A 17,439-nucleotide genomic window follows, 5' to 3' on the forward strand; every position below is an offset into this window, starting at 1 on the left:
CCGCATTCTGCCTGTTTATATGTCTCTGTATTTGAATACTCATACCTATGCCAGTTTCTTTGACGGTTCAGTGTTAACTTTCGACTCCTTCGTTTCCGGGGTAGAAACCCTTACCTCAAATTTATACAGATATCCCAGATATCCTTCCCATCATCGTACCAATTTTGTAACATCATCGCACAATCACACAAATCCACAAGCACCGGCTCCTACTAATTTGACGCTATGTGCGTCGCTGGGTGACGTTCCCGAACAGGGGTTTCTATGTGATACTTGATCTACTAAGTTCCCTGTTCGACCTCTGGAAGAGTGTCATATGAACTCTAACACACCCTGCAGATATACCAACCGATGCTATTTTATGCCTCTGTCCTATGTTATACATGTTATATATATATATATATATATATATATATATATATATATATATATATATATATATGTTGTATAATCTTGTTTTCAACATGTAAACATGTACGAGCAGGGTAAAATTCCTACAGACTTTGAGAAAAACATTATGGTCCCCATTCCAGAGAAGGCAAATGCTACAAGATGTGAAAATTATAGGACACTCAGCCTAGTTACTCACGCCTCTAAAATATTAACCTCAATTATCCTAAAACGCATAGAACAAAAAGTCGAAGCTACACTCTCCGAAGAACAGTTTGGATTCCGGAAAGATAGAGGAACCAGAGAAGCAATATTTGCTCTAAAACTAATAATAGAGAAACGACTAGATAAGAACCTGAAAACATACATAGCTTTCGTAGATGTAGAGAAGGCTTTTGATAATGTTAAATGGGATAAGATGTTTGAGGTACTCAAAAAGTAGGAATAGACCATAAAGATAGAAAAATGATATGGAAACTGTACAAAAACGAGACAGCAGTTATCCGTGGACGGACAAAACAAGAAGAGGTGCAGATACGGAAAGGTGTCCGGCAAGGTTGCGCACTATCCCCTGTTATCTTTAACGTATACATTGAAGAGGCGCTGAAAAAAGTAAGGAAAATTCACAGGCAGGTGCAGTAATTCATGACCAACGAATAGATATGATAAGATATGCCGATGATATAGCTGTCCTGGCTGAAAGTGAAGAAGATCTTCTAGTCCTACCGAATAGAATGGATAAAGTTATGGGTGAAGAATATAATATGAGAATTAATAAAGCAAAAACAAAAGTAATGGCATGCGACAAAGAAGATCAAGTGAAAGTCCAAGTTCATGTAGGCAATGAACTGCTTGAACAAGTTGATAAATTTACTTATCTGGGCAATAATATTACCAGGGATGGAAGGAGCAAGGCAGAAGTGAGAAGTAGAATTGCTCAAGCAAAGGTTGCTTTTAACAAGAAGACATCTAAGAGCATCAGCCTTGAAATCAGGAAAAGATTTTTGAAATCATATGTGTGGGGTGTGGCATGCTATGGGTGTGAAACATAGACTCTCGGGGCAGACGAAGACCAGAAGCTAAATTCTTTTGAAATGTGGTGCTATAGACGCATGCTCAAAATAAAATGTATCGACAATGTCACAAACGAAGTGGTTCTGGAAAGAGCAGGTGAGAAGCTTCCGGAGTTTCATTGTTAAAAGAAGAGTGCAATTTACAGGCCGTCTATTAAGACATAAAGGACTCCTGAACACAATCATAGAGTGATATGTCGAGGGAGAAAGACCAAGAGGAAGACCACGACTGAGGTACATGGATCAAATCGTGAAAGATGTGGGATGTAACACCTGTAAAGAAATGAAGAGAAAAGCTGAAAGACGCACAGAATGGAGACAAGCTGCCATTGTAGCTGTTGGAAACCAATCCTTGGATTGACCACTACAGAAGGAAAAGTCCTATGTTACTCTTTATATGCCGAACGAGCCTAACGCAGGGTATCGCAAGCACTCTATGAGCAGACCGAGCGACGCAGAGAAGCCGTACAATTTGCCGACCAGCCAATGCCAATCGCGATGCAGCGGCACGTCGCACCTGCCCGTGCTCAGACAGCATAATTCAGACTTTCATAAGGAATGACTCAAGTTGCCAGAATATTAATTTGCAATTCCGGGCTCCAGTCCCAACATCGAAACGGTGTTCTCTTGCACAAATGTCCAGTGGACAAAGGAATGCAATAAATCGCAGACCGACGTAGTCACGAAGATGATGACGTGTAATTTAAAATTATCCCGTCAAGTGCCCCACGAAATCATCTCTGAGAAAAACAACGTGTCTTCAAATCAGAAATACTGTGAAGCGTCAATAAAAGTGGCATAGGCATGCGTACTCAAACACAGAGGTATGTAAACAGGCACAATAAGGCGCTGCGGTCGACAACGCCTTTATAAGAAAAAAAGTGTCTGGCACGGTTACTGCTGCTACAGTGGCAGGTTATTAAGATTTAAGTAAGTCTGAACGTGGTGTTATCGTCGGCGCACAAGTGATGGGACACAGCGTCTTCGAGGTAGAGATGAATTTGGGACTTTCCCATACGACCATTTCACGATTGTACCGTGAACATCAGGAATCCGGTAAAACATAAAATCCCCGGCACCTTTGCGGCCGGGAAAAGATCCTGCAAAAATGGGACCAACGAAGAATGAAGATAATCGTTCAATGTCACAGAAGTGGATCCCTACCGCAAAGTGCTGCAGATTTCAACGCTGGACCATCAACAAGTGTCAGAGTGCAGACCATTCAACGAAACATAATCGATATGCGCTTTTCGAGCATAAGGCCCACTCGTGTACCCTTCATGACTGCACGACACAAAGCTTTAGGCCTGGCCTGGGCCCGTCAACGCCGACACTGGACTGTCGATGACTGGAAACATGTTGCCTGGTCGGACGAGTCTCGTTTCAAATTGTTTCAAGCCGACGGACGTGTACGGGTATGGAGATAACCGTATGTTTCCATGGACCCTGCATGTCAGCAAGGGACTGTTCAAGCTGGCGGACGCTCTGTAATGGTGTGGGGCGTGTGGAATTGGAGTAACATGGGACCCCTGATACGTCTAGATACGACTCTGACAGGTGACACGTACGTAAGCATCCTGTCTGATCACCTGCATCCATTCATGTCCATTGTGCATTCCGACGGACTTCGGCAATCCCAACAGGACAATGCGACACCCCACACGTCCAGAAGTGCTACAGAGAGCCTCTGGCAACTCTCTTCTGAATTTAAACACTTCCGCTAGTCACCAAACTCCCCGCACATGAACATTATTGAGCATGTGTGGGATTCCTTGCAACGAGCTGCTGACTAGAGATCTCCACCCGCTCGTACTTTTACAGATTCATGGACAACCCTGAACGATTCATGTTGACAAATCCCTCCATCACTACTGCCGACATTAGTCGAGTCCATGCCACGTCGTGGTGCGGCACCTCTGCGTCTCGTGGGGGCCCTACACTATGTTAGGTAGGAGCATCAGTTTCTTTCGCTCTTAAGTGAATAACTCGCGCCTTCTGCATTGATAATGATGGACACTGTAAGAATCGAAAGAGTAGCCGTTGGTGGAAACGTGAATGGTTTGTCGATACCATCTCTTTTCGGCTGTAATTTACTTTCAGATTTGAAAGTACAAGACAGCACTTTTTACGTATCACTCGGTGCTACGTAATATTTTTTGGCCAGCTCTTCGATAAACTGTTTCTTGTTGCTCCGATCAGCGCACGCTGCTTCACTCGCGTTGACTGTATGGTCTGTGCGGATAGATTTTTTTTTATGGAATTATTATGTTGTTCAGAGATTGCAGTATCTACATCTACATACATACTCCGCAATCCACCATACGGCGCGTGGCGGAGGGTATCTCGTACCACAACTAGCATCTTCTCTCCCTGTTCCACTCCCAAACAGAACGAGGGAAAAATGACCGCCTTTATGCCTCTGTACAAGCCCTCATCTCTCTTATCTTATCTTTGTGGTCTTTCCGCGAAATGTAAGTTGGCAGCAGTAAAATTGTACTCCAGTCAGCCTCAAATGCTGGTTCTATAAATTTCCTCAGTAGCGATTCACGAAAAGAACGCCTCCTTTCCTCTAGAGACTCCCACCCGAGTTCCTGAAGCGTTTCCGTAAAACTCGCGTGATGATCAAACCTACCAGTAACAAATCTAGCAGCCCGCCTCTGAATTCTTCTATTTCCTCCCTCAATCCGACCTGATAGGGATCCCAAACGCTCGAGCAGTACTCAAGAATAGGTCGTATTAGTGTTTCATAAGCGGTCTCCTTTACAAATGAACCACATCTTCCCAAAATTCTACCAATGAACGGAAGACGACTATCCGCCTTCCCCACAAGTGCCATTACATGCTTGTCCCACTTCATATCGCTCTGCAATGTTACGCTCAAATATTTAATCGACGCGACTCCGCCAAGCGCTACACTACTAATGGAGTATTCAAACATTACAGGATTCTTTTTCCTATTCATTTGCATTAATTTAGATTTATTTATATTTAGAGTTAGCTGCCAATCACAAATCCTGTCCAAGTTATGTTGTATCGTCCTACAGTCACTCAACGACGACAACTTCCCGTACACCATTAAACTTTTTGACGCTAATTAAAGTCTTGGAATCGTAGTCTTTTGTGGATATACATCTGAACATTCTGGTAGCTGTAAACCGAAGCCTTTTTTAGTCCTTCCTTCTTGTGGTGATATTTCATAGAAACTTTCATCCGATGACATATTTCTTCAGAAGTGATATATCATTAAATGTGTTTTAATTTACCAAAATATCTTCATAAAATTTTCCATCCCCTATTTCACCCCAATATGAGTTCAATTTCCCCCCCCAAAAAACTCCTTCAAACATGTATTTTTTATTTCTAACCGAGAAGTCATTTACCAATTTTGATAGACGTGGCTCTACAAATGCTTTAGTAGTACTTTAATAACGATTTAGTTTAAAAATAAACTTTTACCCTGTATTTAACACCTTACTTATTAAACCTTAAAATGGTTTTAAAAAAATTCTGAACGAGAAACCAAATTTTCGTATTTCTGGGTTGGAAATTCCCTAATACCGACGTACCTTTTCTTCTCGCCACTACCGATGGAATTTCGAAAATTCGCTACTAAACGACACCTACAGTAGAAGATCAACACTATCTCCAAATTTCAAGTTTCTGTCGTTATTGTTTTTGGGCTGAGTGATTATGCTTCAGTCACTCAGGACTTTCCCTTTTATGTACAGAGATTACTGACTTCCCACAGACATTATGCCACTTGAGAATTATTCACCTGCGGGACTTTCTCGGTTGACAATACCTTGATAGCTGATGTGTAACAACAAAAAAGGTAATAAAAATTGACAAAGCGTTTTCCGTGGCGTAAAGAGAATAACTGGTGGCCATGCCTACCAACTCGTCCACATTATTAAATGTTGCGGGACATTGTCTTCAAACGGGAGTCAAAAGTTCTACATCTACATCTACATCTACACTCCGCAAGCCACCTGACGGTGTGTGGCGGAGGGTACCTTGAGTACCTCTATCGGTTCTCCCTTCTATTCTAGTCTCTTATCGCTCGTGGAAAGGAGGATTGTCGGTATGCCTCTGTGTGGGCTCTAATCTCTCTGATTTTATCCTCATGGTCTCTTCGCGAGATACACGTGGGAGGGAGCAATATACTGCTTGACTCTTCGGTGAAGGTATGTTCTCGAAACTTTAACAAAAGCCCGTACCGAGCTACTGAGCGTCTCTCCTGCAGAGTCTTCCACTGGAGTTTATCTACCATCTCCGCAACGCTTTCGCGATTACTAAATGATCCTGTAACGAAGCGCGCTGCTCTCCGTTGGATCTTCTCTTTCTGTCAACCCTATCTGGTCCGGTTCCCACACTGCTGAGCAGTATTCAAGCAGTGGGCGAACAAGCGTACTGTATCCTACTTCCTTTGTTTTCGGATTGCATTTCCTTAGGATGCTTCCAATGAATCTCAGTCTGGCATCTGCTTTACTGACGATCAACTTTATTTGACCATTCCATTTTAAATCACTCCTAATACCTACTCCCAGATAGTTTATGGAATTAACTGCTTCCAGTTGCTGACCCGCTATATTGTAGCTAAATGATAAGGGATCTTTCTTTCTATGCATTCGCAGCACATTACACTTGTCTACATTGAGATTCAATTGCCGTTCCCTGCACCATGCGTCAATTCGCTGCAGATCCTCCTGCATTTCAGTACAATTTTCCATTGTTACAACCTCTCTATATACCACAGCATGATCCGCAAAAAGCCTAAGTGAACTTCCGATGTCATCCACAAGGTCATTTATGTATATTGTGAATATCAACGGTCCTACGACACTCCCCTGCGGCACACCTGAAATCACTCTTACTTCGGAAGACTTCTCTCCATTGAGAATGACATGCTGCGTTCTGTTATCTAGGAACTCTTCAATCCAATCACACAATTGGTCTGATAGTCCATAAGCTGTTACTTTTTTCATTAGACGACTGTGGGGAGCGGTAACGAACGCCTTGCGGAAGTCAAGAAACACGGCATCTACCTGGGAACCCGTGTCTATGGCCCTCTGAATCTCGTGGACGAATAGCGCGAGCGATTTTGTTGCAAAAGTGTGACTATAGACAAGAAGTGTCTCTCAGTTGTCTATATACAAAATCGATCGATTGTCTGTAGACACTGCCTGGATAGAAAAATCGATCGACTTTGTATACTAGTGTGTACAAGGCCTAATGAGACGCAGACGGCGTACTGCCACGCACCGTGCTACCCGTTGCCACACAAACGCACATACACACATACATACACACACACACACACACACACACACACACACACACACACACACGAGAGAGAGAGAGAGAGGGGGGGGGGGGGGGGGGGGAAGGGGGGACAGAGCGCGGTCTGTGTCGGGGGCAGCCACCCACGCCTTAGGCGGCCAGGTCCTCTCAGTAGCGGACACCTGCGCCGTCCTCGTGGCCGGAGGAACCGGTTCGAGGCCCGGAAGCTGCGGCCGGTGCAGGAGGTCGCAGGTCTGCGCGAGGACACCGCAGCCGTCTAGGTCGCCAACCAAGGGCTTCTCCACACGCTCTCTTCCCTACAGGCGGATCTACCCGTTTCAACACTCCACGAATACAACACGATTCCTTTCACCCCCACCCCCTCTTCTCATGTTTCGAAGGGGACAAGGGTATGTACACCTATCGGCAGGGAAAGGACTGATGAATAAAACTCGCTGACGACACGGCGCTGTTGGCTGAAGTTGAACCACATTTTTAGGAGATGAGACTCTAGCATGCCAAACATCTGCGACGAGAATTAATAGTAACTCTGATACACACAGGGTGACATTGAATTATACGAAAAAAAACGTAAATTTGTTACAAACTATGCCGTGCACACACTTTATTCAACATATAAACGTCACTAGAGATATTCGGAATTAGGTTTGACATGTTCGATATGCCTGCCATCACTGGCGACCATGTGGCGCAGACGGATAGCGAAATTCTTCATGACCCTCTGAAGTGTCGGAATATCGATGCTGTCGATGACCGTCTGAATGGCTATTTTCAGCTGAGTAGTGCTTTTGGGGTTATTGCTGTGCATCTTGTCTTTAATATAGCCTCACAAAAAGGAGTCGCATGTGTTAGATCCGGAGAATAAGAAGGGCAATCGCGGCCCTTGCCAATGGCCTTTGGTTAACCCAGAGCCAGAATGCGTTCCGAAGCGCTCCTCCAGGACATCAGACACTCTCCTGCTTCGATGTGATCGAGCTCTGTCTTGAATGAACAACATATTGTCGAAATCAGGGTCACTTTGGACAAAGGGGATGAAATCATCTTCGAAAAACTTCATGCTCCGTTCGATAGTCACCGTGCCATCAAGGAATATCGCACCTATTATTCCGTGAGTGGACATTACACACCACACAGTCAGTCGTTGAGGGTGAAGAGACTTCTCGATCGCGAAATGCGGATTCTGAGGGCCCCAAATGCCGAAATTTTTCTTATTGACGAACCCATCCAAATGAAAGTGGGCTTCGTCGCTAAACCCAGCCTTACACCGCATACTAATTCCCACCATGCAGTTTGAACACCGTAGCGCAAACCGTTTGAAAGTTATGACGATTGTATTTCGCTTTGCAAAAACAGACATAAGGCAAAGGTCCCGAGTTCGAGTCTCGGCCCGGCACACACTTTTAATCTGCCAGGCCAACGCCAAGTTTCAGAACAATCTATGTTTGATGGATCCTCAGGTTGCCAATACCTTGAAGCGGCACTGTTTCGTAAGATGCAAGTCTTTAACTATCATTATCACGTTTTATGTCATTAAAAAAAAACATCACACAATTAATGACTGGTTTTCGAGAGATCCTCAATTTTCTCGTGCGCAGAACCAGCATATTTACATTTGGGCTTCACAACTTTGTACAGGAGGGAGATGGCGTGCATCTGAAGCATGTGGCATTCTTCGACTTCATTAGTATACGTTCAGAATACCTGTAGATATTGCTCTGTACAATGGTCTTGCCACAGGGGTGACACAGGTTCCCGTCAGATCACCAAAGTTGAGTACTGTCAGGGTTGCCCCGGACTTGGATCCATCACCGTCCAGGTCTGCTGAGTGTTGTTGGCAAGCTGCGTGCACTCGGCCCCTTTCACGCGAATTGAGGAGCCACTTAACTGAGAAGTAGCGACACTGGTCACGAAAACACTGACAACGGCCGGTAAACAACGGTGCTTGTAAGCTGAGGATGACGGGGCGGTCGGTCGGTACCACTGAGACTTCTGCGACAAAATGCTACGAGCAATTTTTCATCTTCGATACTGTGAAACATAACTCTTCTAATGAACAAATGCTCATAAGTTTTAAGGTATGCATTTTAGAGCACATGTTTAATAGACGATTTTTTCTTGTTTGGGCCCATACTGCCGCTTCCCAAAATATGGAAAGCAAAGATTTGTTTCACAGTATCGAAGATGAAAAATTGCTCGTAGCTCTTAGGGTATACATTTTCGACCCTATGTTTACTGAGACTCTTTGGCTTCTAGTATTGTGTACTTTCAACTGTATGCGTTAACGCCATTAATTATGATACACCCTGTATATATATATGTGGTGTCTCACCTAACTCTGCCACCTCAGATATCTCTGGAACAACAATAGATATTCAAAAACGGTTTTCACCAGCATGATCGTACGGCAGGGGCTTAGGAAACTAAATACTATGCGAAATTTTAAAACGTAAACAAATACTATTTTCGACACAAACTTGTGTATTTTTAAATGGATACCCCCTACTATTTCGTATGCAATCAACAGCATGAAAAATCATAAATTGCATCGCAATAAGTCAATTGCATCCCGAGAAATTGCGAAGCGAAGTTGACGCTTGAAATAACTAATGCGCACAGCCGGCGCACGTCCTGAGACTCAAGCGTGCATCTCACTGACGACTCGTTCGAACGACTTCTTTTACCAACGGGATGGGCTACCGCCACACTGGTAGCTGCAAGTGCGGGAATTTTTAATCAAGGGATTGCTGAACGGTAGATGCGTCGCACTGACCAAACGATGCAGCCTTACATTACTGGTCTCCAAGGTCACCCCACCTGACTGTATGTGGAGGTTTATAAAAGATTCTGTGTATGTGACTCCGTTACCAACAACAATGAACGAACAGTGACATAGCATAACAGCAGCTGTAACTCAAAACAGCCGGCCGGAGTGGCCGAGCGGTTCTACGCGCTACAGTCTGGAACCGCGCGATCGCTACAGTCGCAGGTTCGAATCGTGCCTCGGGCATGGGTGTGTGTGATGTCCTTAGGTTAATTAGGTTTAAGTAGTTCTAAGTTCTAGGGGACTGATGACCTCAGACGTTAAGTCCCATAGTGCTCAGAGCCATTTTCTTAACTCAGGACATGCTCGCTGCAGTGTGGGAACGATTTGAATACCGCATTGACATATGCCGTGCATCTCAAAGAGGGCATATGGAACACCTATGAAAACGTATGAAAAAATTTTTTTTTAGTTTCCCGTTCATCAAAAAACAAAATCTGTTGTATATGTGTATTAGTTTCAGAAATCTAACGTACGAAATCGGATGATTCTTTTTGATAAACGTGCTGCATAGTGAGAGCAGTCGAGATGGCTCAGAGAGCTCCCAAACAAATGAGAGCAACAAATAGGCGGGTGTGAACTATGTTATAACAAAGGAATTCAAGTCACAATTTCCAATTCGGAACGCAAGATGGGGAACCTGTGTAGAACAAATAGGAGGTATGTGCGTCTGGAGGTCCCTTCCTTGCAGTTGCAAACAGACGTTAAACCACGACGCAGACACGAATTTGAATACTGCGAACAGACACGTAAATGACCAGTCGAACAGTTCGTACTTTCGTGAAAAAACGGTTGAACAATCATCTCCACCTTCGGAATCTAACACCGTGACGACACAACCACTACGCCGCGGCTATATGTGTTCGCTCTGATGTACATCTTAAGCTTGAACCGTTCACTGTTTCTACACAACTGGACATTGAAATTGCTACACCAAGAAGAAATGCAGATGATAGACGGGTACTCATTGGACAAATATATTATATTAGAACTGACATGTGATTACATTTTCACACAGTTTGGGTGCATACATCCTGAGAAATCAGTACCCAGAACAACCACCTCTGGACGTGTAACGGCCTTGACACACCTGGGGATTGAGTCAAACAGAGCTTGGATGGCGTGTACAGGTACAGCTGACCATGCAGCTTCAACACGATACCACAGTTCATCAAGAGTAGTGACTGGCCAGTTGCTCGGCCACCATTGACCAGAAGGTTTCAATTGGTGAGAGATCTAGAGAATGTGTTGGCCAGGGTAGCAGTCGAACATTTTGTGTATCCGGAAAGGCCCGTACAGGACTTGCAACATGTGGTCGTGCATTATCCTGCCTAAATGTAGGGTTTCGCAGGGATCGAATGAAGGGTAGAGCAACGGGTCGTAACACATCTGAAATGTAACGTCCACTGTTCTAAGTGCCGTCAATGCGAACAAGAGGTGACCGAGACGTGTAACGAATGGCACCCCATGCCATCACGCCAGGTGATTCGCCAGTATGGCGATGACGAATACACGCTTCCAATGTGCGTTCACCGCGATGTCGCCAAACACGGATGCGACCATCATGATGCTGTAAACAGAACCTGGATTCGAGCGAAAAAATGACGTTTTACCATTCGTGTACCCAGGTTCGTCGTTGAGTACACCATCGCAGGCGATCCTGTCTGTGATGCAGCGTCAAGGGTAACTGCAGCCACGGTCTCCGAGCTGATAGTCCATGCTGCTGCAAACGTCGTCCAACTGTTCGTGCAGATGGCTGCTGTCTTGCAAATATCCCCATCTGTTGACTCAGGGGTCGAGACGTGGCTGCACGATCCGTTACAGCCGTGCGGATAAGATGCCTGTCATCTCGACTGCTAGTGATACGAGGCCGTTGGGATCCAGCACGGCGTTCCGTATTACCGTCCTGAACCCACCGATTCCATATTCTGCTAACAGTCACTGGATCTCGACCAACGCGAGCAGCAATGTCGCGATACGATAAACCGCAATCGCGATAGGCTACAATCCGACCTTTATCAAAGTCGGAAACGTGATGGTACGCATGTCTCCTCCTTACACGAGGCATCACAACAACGTTTCACCAGGCAACGCCGGTCAACTGCTGTTTGTGTATGAGTAATCGATTGGAAACGTTCCTCATGTCAGCACGTTGTAGGTGTCGCCACAGCTGCGAACCATGTGTGAATGCTCTGAAAAGCTAATCATTTGCATATCACGGCATCTTCTTCCTGTCGGTTAAATTTTGCGTCTGTAGAACGTCATCGTCGTGGTGTAGCACTTTTAATGGCCAGTAGTGTGTTTTGCTTCTTATTTCACAGTTCAGTACACCTTTGTTCTGTTTTCATGCTTGATCTGCGTTCAGTTTTTGACGGGGTATCCACTGGACCATCTCACCTCTAATCCTGAGGGGAGTACGATTGGGAGTTTCCTTTGTTAGTAAGGTACAATTTTGAAACACAGCCTGGTGTGAGCTTTCGCTCATACAAGATGCTGGACACGATGGCAGGCTTGTCTGACGCTGGACTCTCTCTGTTGCAGGAAATGCCGAGGCGAGGCCGGAAGGATTCGCTTACGAAGGCCGTCTGGGTGAGTACAACCTCTGCGCTGCGCTAGGCGTAGCCAACAGTATATTTGCTTATTATTTGTCCGAGACGCACCACTACATACATCACGTCACTCTATTACACAAAATAATTTTTTATGCATTTACGTCCATTACGCATTTGTGTGTTTTCCCACAGTCCATATTTCAGTTGCATACAATGCTGTGCTCCAAACGCACATTCTCACAAATTTCTTGCTCAAATTAAGGACTATGTTTGATACTACACTAATGCTCATAAATTAAGGATAAAGCTGATACATGGTGGAACAACGCTCTGGTGGTGCGAATTTAAATGACCTCGGCGTATGACCATGTGGTGCATTTGACCTGCGGTCGTCGCACGGTGGCGCTGTCAGCAGTCCACACATGCAGAGATGTGTTGGTGCATGTCAGAGTACGGTGCAGCCAGTAAGTGTGCAGACGTTTCCAGACGTTCTAATGGTGACTGTGTGGTGAAAATGGCCCAGAGGACACATATTGATGACGTTATGAGGGGTAGAATACTAGGGAGACTGGAGGCTGGTCTAACACAGCAGGTTATAGCACGGGCCCTCCGTGTGCCACAAAGTGTGATCTCAGGATCATGGGAATGATCCCAGCAAACAGGAAACATGTCCAGGCGCTACAGTACGGGACGTCCACAGTGTACAACACCACAAGAAGACATATCTCACCATCAGGGCCCGCAGACGGCCACGGAGTACTGCAGGTAGCTTTGCTCGGGACCTTACTGCAGCCACTAGAACAGTTTTCTCCAGACACAAAGTCTACAGACGACTGAACAGACATGGTTTATTCTCCCGAAGACCTGCAAGGTGCATTCCATTGACCCCTGGTCACAGGAGAGCCCGTAAAACCTGGTGTCAAGAACACAGTACATGGTCATTGGAACAGTGGTTCCAGATTGTGTTCACAGACGAGTCCAGATATAGTCTGAACAGTGATTCTCGCCGGGTTTTCATCTGGCGTGAACCAGAAACCAGATACCAACCCATTAATGTCCTTGAAAGGTATCTGTATGGAGGTCGTGGTTTGATGGTGTGGGGTGGGATTATGATTGGTGCACATACACCTCTGCATGTCTTTGACAGAGGAACTGTAACATGTCAGGTGTATCGGGACGTCATTTTGCACCAGCATGTGCGCCTTCTCAGGGGTGCAGTGGGTCCCACCTTCCTCCTGAAGGATGATAACGCAGAGCCCCACCGAGCTGCCATCGTGGAGGAGTACCTTGAAACAGAAGATATCAGGCGAATGGAGTGGCCTGCCTGTTCTCCAGACCTAAATCCCATGGAGCACGTTTGGGATGCTCTCGGTCGATGTATCGCTGCACGTCTTCAAACCCCTACGACACTTCAGGAGCTCTGACAGGCACTGGTGCAAGAATGGGAGGCTATACCCCAGCAGCTGCTCGACCACCTGATCCGGAGTATGCCGACCCGTTGTGCAGCCTGTGTGCGTGTGCATGGTGATCATATCCCACATTGATGTCGGGGTTCATGGGCAAGAAACAGTGCCGTTTTGTAGCACATGTGTTTCGGGACGATTTTCTCAACTTATCACCAATACCATGGACTTACAGATCTGTGTCGTGTGTGTTCCCTATGTGCCCATGCTATTAGCGCCAGTTTTGTGTAGTGCCATGTTGTGTGGCACCACATTATGCTGCAATTACCCTTAATTTATGAGCATGAGTGAAGTTTCACCTGTGCGCTTTGGTAGTTCAGTTTTTGAATCTCATTTATTAGACATAGTTCTTGCATTTCCCTTCGTGTCTACAGTAGAGTACTGTATTGCACATCAATTGTCCCTGTTTGTCTGTGTAGTGTAGTTTCCCACGGTCTTTAGTATGAATAGGGACTGTGATGGGTGTGTGCAGATGCGAGCCGAGTTAGTGACACTTGGCTCTCAGCTCCAGGCTGTGATGGCTTAGATTACACAACTTGAACGTGCAGTGGATGGGCGTCACTGTTGTGGAATGGCAGTGCGGATCCAACGGACGTCCAGCATGTCTGAATCTGCCGATCGGTCCACACTGGTGACCAGCCCAGTTACTGCTCGCACTGAGGCAGCGTGGCAGGTGGCGGAACACTTCCCAGGAGGCAGCATGTAAAGCCTCCCCGACAAGTCTGACAAACAGGTTCCAGATGCTATCTGTGGCTGACACTGTCCGTCACCCAATGCAGTCGCTTGTCCTACTTCAGAGGGAACTTCTCAGCCTGCAAGATCCAGGCAGTCACAGAGGGTGAGGTTATTGGTAGTTGGGAGTTCCAAATTTAGGAGCGTCAGGGGGACCCTTAGGAACATGGCTGCCAGCGACAGGAAGAAAGCCAATGTGCACTCCGTGCGAATACCGGGTGGAGCTGATGGTTGAAATGATCGCTATAGCAAGCAGAGATCTACAGATACCAGTATTTGAAGGCTGGTCCCTATTTTGACCATAACCGAGGTGGAATCTTACTACACGTCGGTCAGGAGACGGAGGATGGCGTAGTAAATCGCCGAAACTGGTAGCCAAATAAAATTGAGACGCCCTGCTAAACCCGCAGGACAGGTCAGGTAGTTTAAGTTGCAGAAAGGCGCCAAAATAAGCGGCTGTCAGTTACACGCGGACATACAACCCTTTATTTGATCAAACATTACAAGAGCCAAGAATTTTTTTAAACAAACACAGCTTTAGTTTTGGAACTTAATTAGCTGGTGAATGTTCCGAGGACAAGACCACTATAATTTAAAAACGGCTGAAAGCGAATAACTTAAAGCTCAACCAAAATCAGAAATTTAAAAGGCAAAGCCTCATCTTAAAACAGTTCCTTACTTAGGCTGAAGGCCCAACGCTTAAGACTCAATAACATTAATTTTTAAAAAATGCCAAAGGCTTTACCTAAACAGTTCTTAAATTAGGCTGAAGTCCCAAACCATTTGATGCCTTAAGGGCAAAACAACCTTAATCTAAAAGTTGGCTAGAAGCCATACAAGTATAAACAACAATAACAGAAAAAAAACAATACACCCAAGGGCGCTCAGAAGTTCCGAGGGTCGGCCTGGAATTCATTGACGCTCGCTTAGGTGAGACAGGCAGTTGGCCCAACCACTGTCGATCCGACGACAACCCAACCGACAGACAGACAACGGACCCACCGACAAGATAACATCCGCTTCACCCGACCAGCACACAACACGGAGTTTAATGGAAGAACGTAGAAGTTACTGACGCCCACAACATATTATACATTGAGCTGTCAAACTACACACCGTGCTGGACATCGACAACATGATGAGGAAAATACACTGCCTGAAATTACGTCAACGGCCAGGGCAGCTAACCGGAACGTTAACGGCCACAAGACAGAAGATTCCGCTGGTGCACTTCAATTCAGATAACCAAGTACAGTTGAACTCCACTGGAGGGTGGCTAAAATTTGCCAAATTGAAAACGCACGTTGTTGCCCACGGGAATATTCCAACAGCTGACAACCAACTCCAAACGACACAATGTGAACAGTTGTGACTTGCTGGTAGATTAAGACAAAAGTCAACTTTCATGCCCAGCATCGGTGAGCCACAAACCACGTAGCAATGGGAACAGAACCACACACTCCGACACCACGTAGAGGCCGCCAGCAGGCCCAGCCAAACTAAGCGCTACGGAGATTTCCTCGCTGCTCCACGCCAACCGACCAACTGCCGAAAACTATATGCGCCTGGCCAAAGATAGACCAAGGTGCAAATATCGATACACACCGTTGCTGCCAACTGCGGAAAGACAGGATAACAGGATTGACACACACAGTGGTTACAGTTACTACAAGCCACACCACAAGTTGGGAAACGAGGCCAAATTTTAGTAGTTTACTGTAGAGTTGAGATTTTCACAAATGTTTTATTCGTATCTTACAGAAACTAACAGTACGGCAATAAACAGCCTTTTAAACACGCCGCTAACGACAATCGAGTAATTTATAGTAATACAACAACTTAAAAATTAAAAAAAAAAACACACAGAAGCTAGCAGTACGGCAATAAACAACCTTTTAAAACACGCCGCTAACGTCAATCAAGTAATTTATAGCAATACAACAACTTTTAAAAAAATTTAAAGAACATTAGTAAACAGGCTACTAAAGTAAATACAGAACTTTGTTAATAAGGTACGGTGAGGTAGTGAAGCTACCAACACCGCCATTAAAAGAATTGAACAGGTCTCAGCAAACACACGATTAATGGCAATAAAAGGAATTTACAAACTTGGAGGAATTTTAAAAAATTTTAAACAAAGGTGTCCTGGAATATCATTAGAACATAACAGATATGACGGACCCGTGTAAGGCGGCCACAAATCACCCACTCAGGGATGCTCAGGCTAGGCAGAATACTGACCAATTTAAATACGCCCGTAAACACAATTGCCACTCTCAGGCTGGTCACTGCACCGACTTTTAGCCAGCAAAAACTTGTTATAAAATGGCTTAACTTGCTGACAGAATTAGAGCTAACGTCGTGCAAGGAAACATTACACCACACAGTCCTGAATGAGCAACCACATGATCAACCAACAAGAAGCATGAATTTACTCATAACACACGACAGAATAGCGAAACAATTAAACTGCGAAAACTAGGTTTCCCATCGGACAGTAACGAGAGGAGGAGAGAAGATCACTGTCTTCAATTACACCGGTACCGGGGACAGGAAATCCGGTCGCCGGAGGCCACAAGGCAGAAGAGACGCTGGTTACAAAAAATTATTACTTAATGATTAAACCTTCCGTGAACTTAACTTGCAATGATGCTCGAACAGGCAGTACACGACCTCCGATGGGAAGGATCCACACATCCGACCGCTCACGCGTCGCCAGCGTACCCAACACGCCACGGTCACGCGACAACACGCTCTGTCACCGGAGTTCACGTCTTCTCTGCAAGGTTGACGGGTAGTGACCGCTCCTCCATGTTAGGTGTCTCCTTTTAAACTCCAGTGTTGAAACGGAGGATTTAAAGAAGCTTGTTAACGTCCCACCAAGGCGAAATGAACAGCAACTACTCTTGGGGCGATTCTGTATACAACCAACACGCGGGGAGCTCTTCCGTCAACTCGACCCGCTCGCTACACACAACCGACACACATCACGTGGCGACTCGGTACAACCGACCACGCCTGCTTCGCGCTGGAGAGCCACACTGCCCTCCCGTGCCCACCACACTCTCTGCGCGCAACGCCCCTACTTCCCCGCCACCACACGAGGT

The 17,439-nt window shown here is 45.6% G+C and overlaps 1 protein-coding gene across 1 annotated transcript in view; it reads left to right on the forward strand.

The window, feature by feature from the left end:
* LOC124718893 (carbonic anhydrase 2-like) overlaps nt 1–17,439 on the forward strand; it is a 216,463-nt gene that overhangs the window by 157,181 nt on the left and 41,843 nt on the right. Inside the window, exon 2 of the mRNA XM_047244541.1 lies at nt 12,127–12,174. Within this exon, the coding sequence (XP_047100497.1) occupies nt 12,127–12,174 (48 nt within the window). The remainder of the gene's footprint in view (nt 1–12,126; nt 12,175–17,439) is intronic.

Source organism: Schistocerca piceifrons, chromosome 10 (genome assembly GCF_021461385.2).
Source record: "Schistocerca piceifrons isolate TAMUIC-IGC-003096 chromosome 10, iqSchPice1.1, whole genome shotgun sequence".
Lineage (NCBI taxonomy): Eukaryota > Metazoa > Arthropoda > Insecta > Orthoptera > Acrididae > Schistocerca > Schistocerca piceifrons.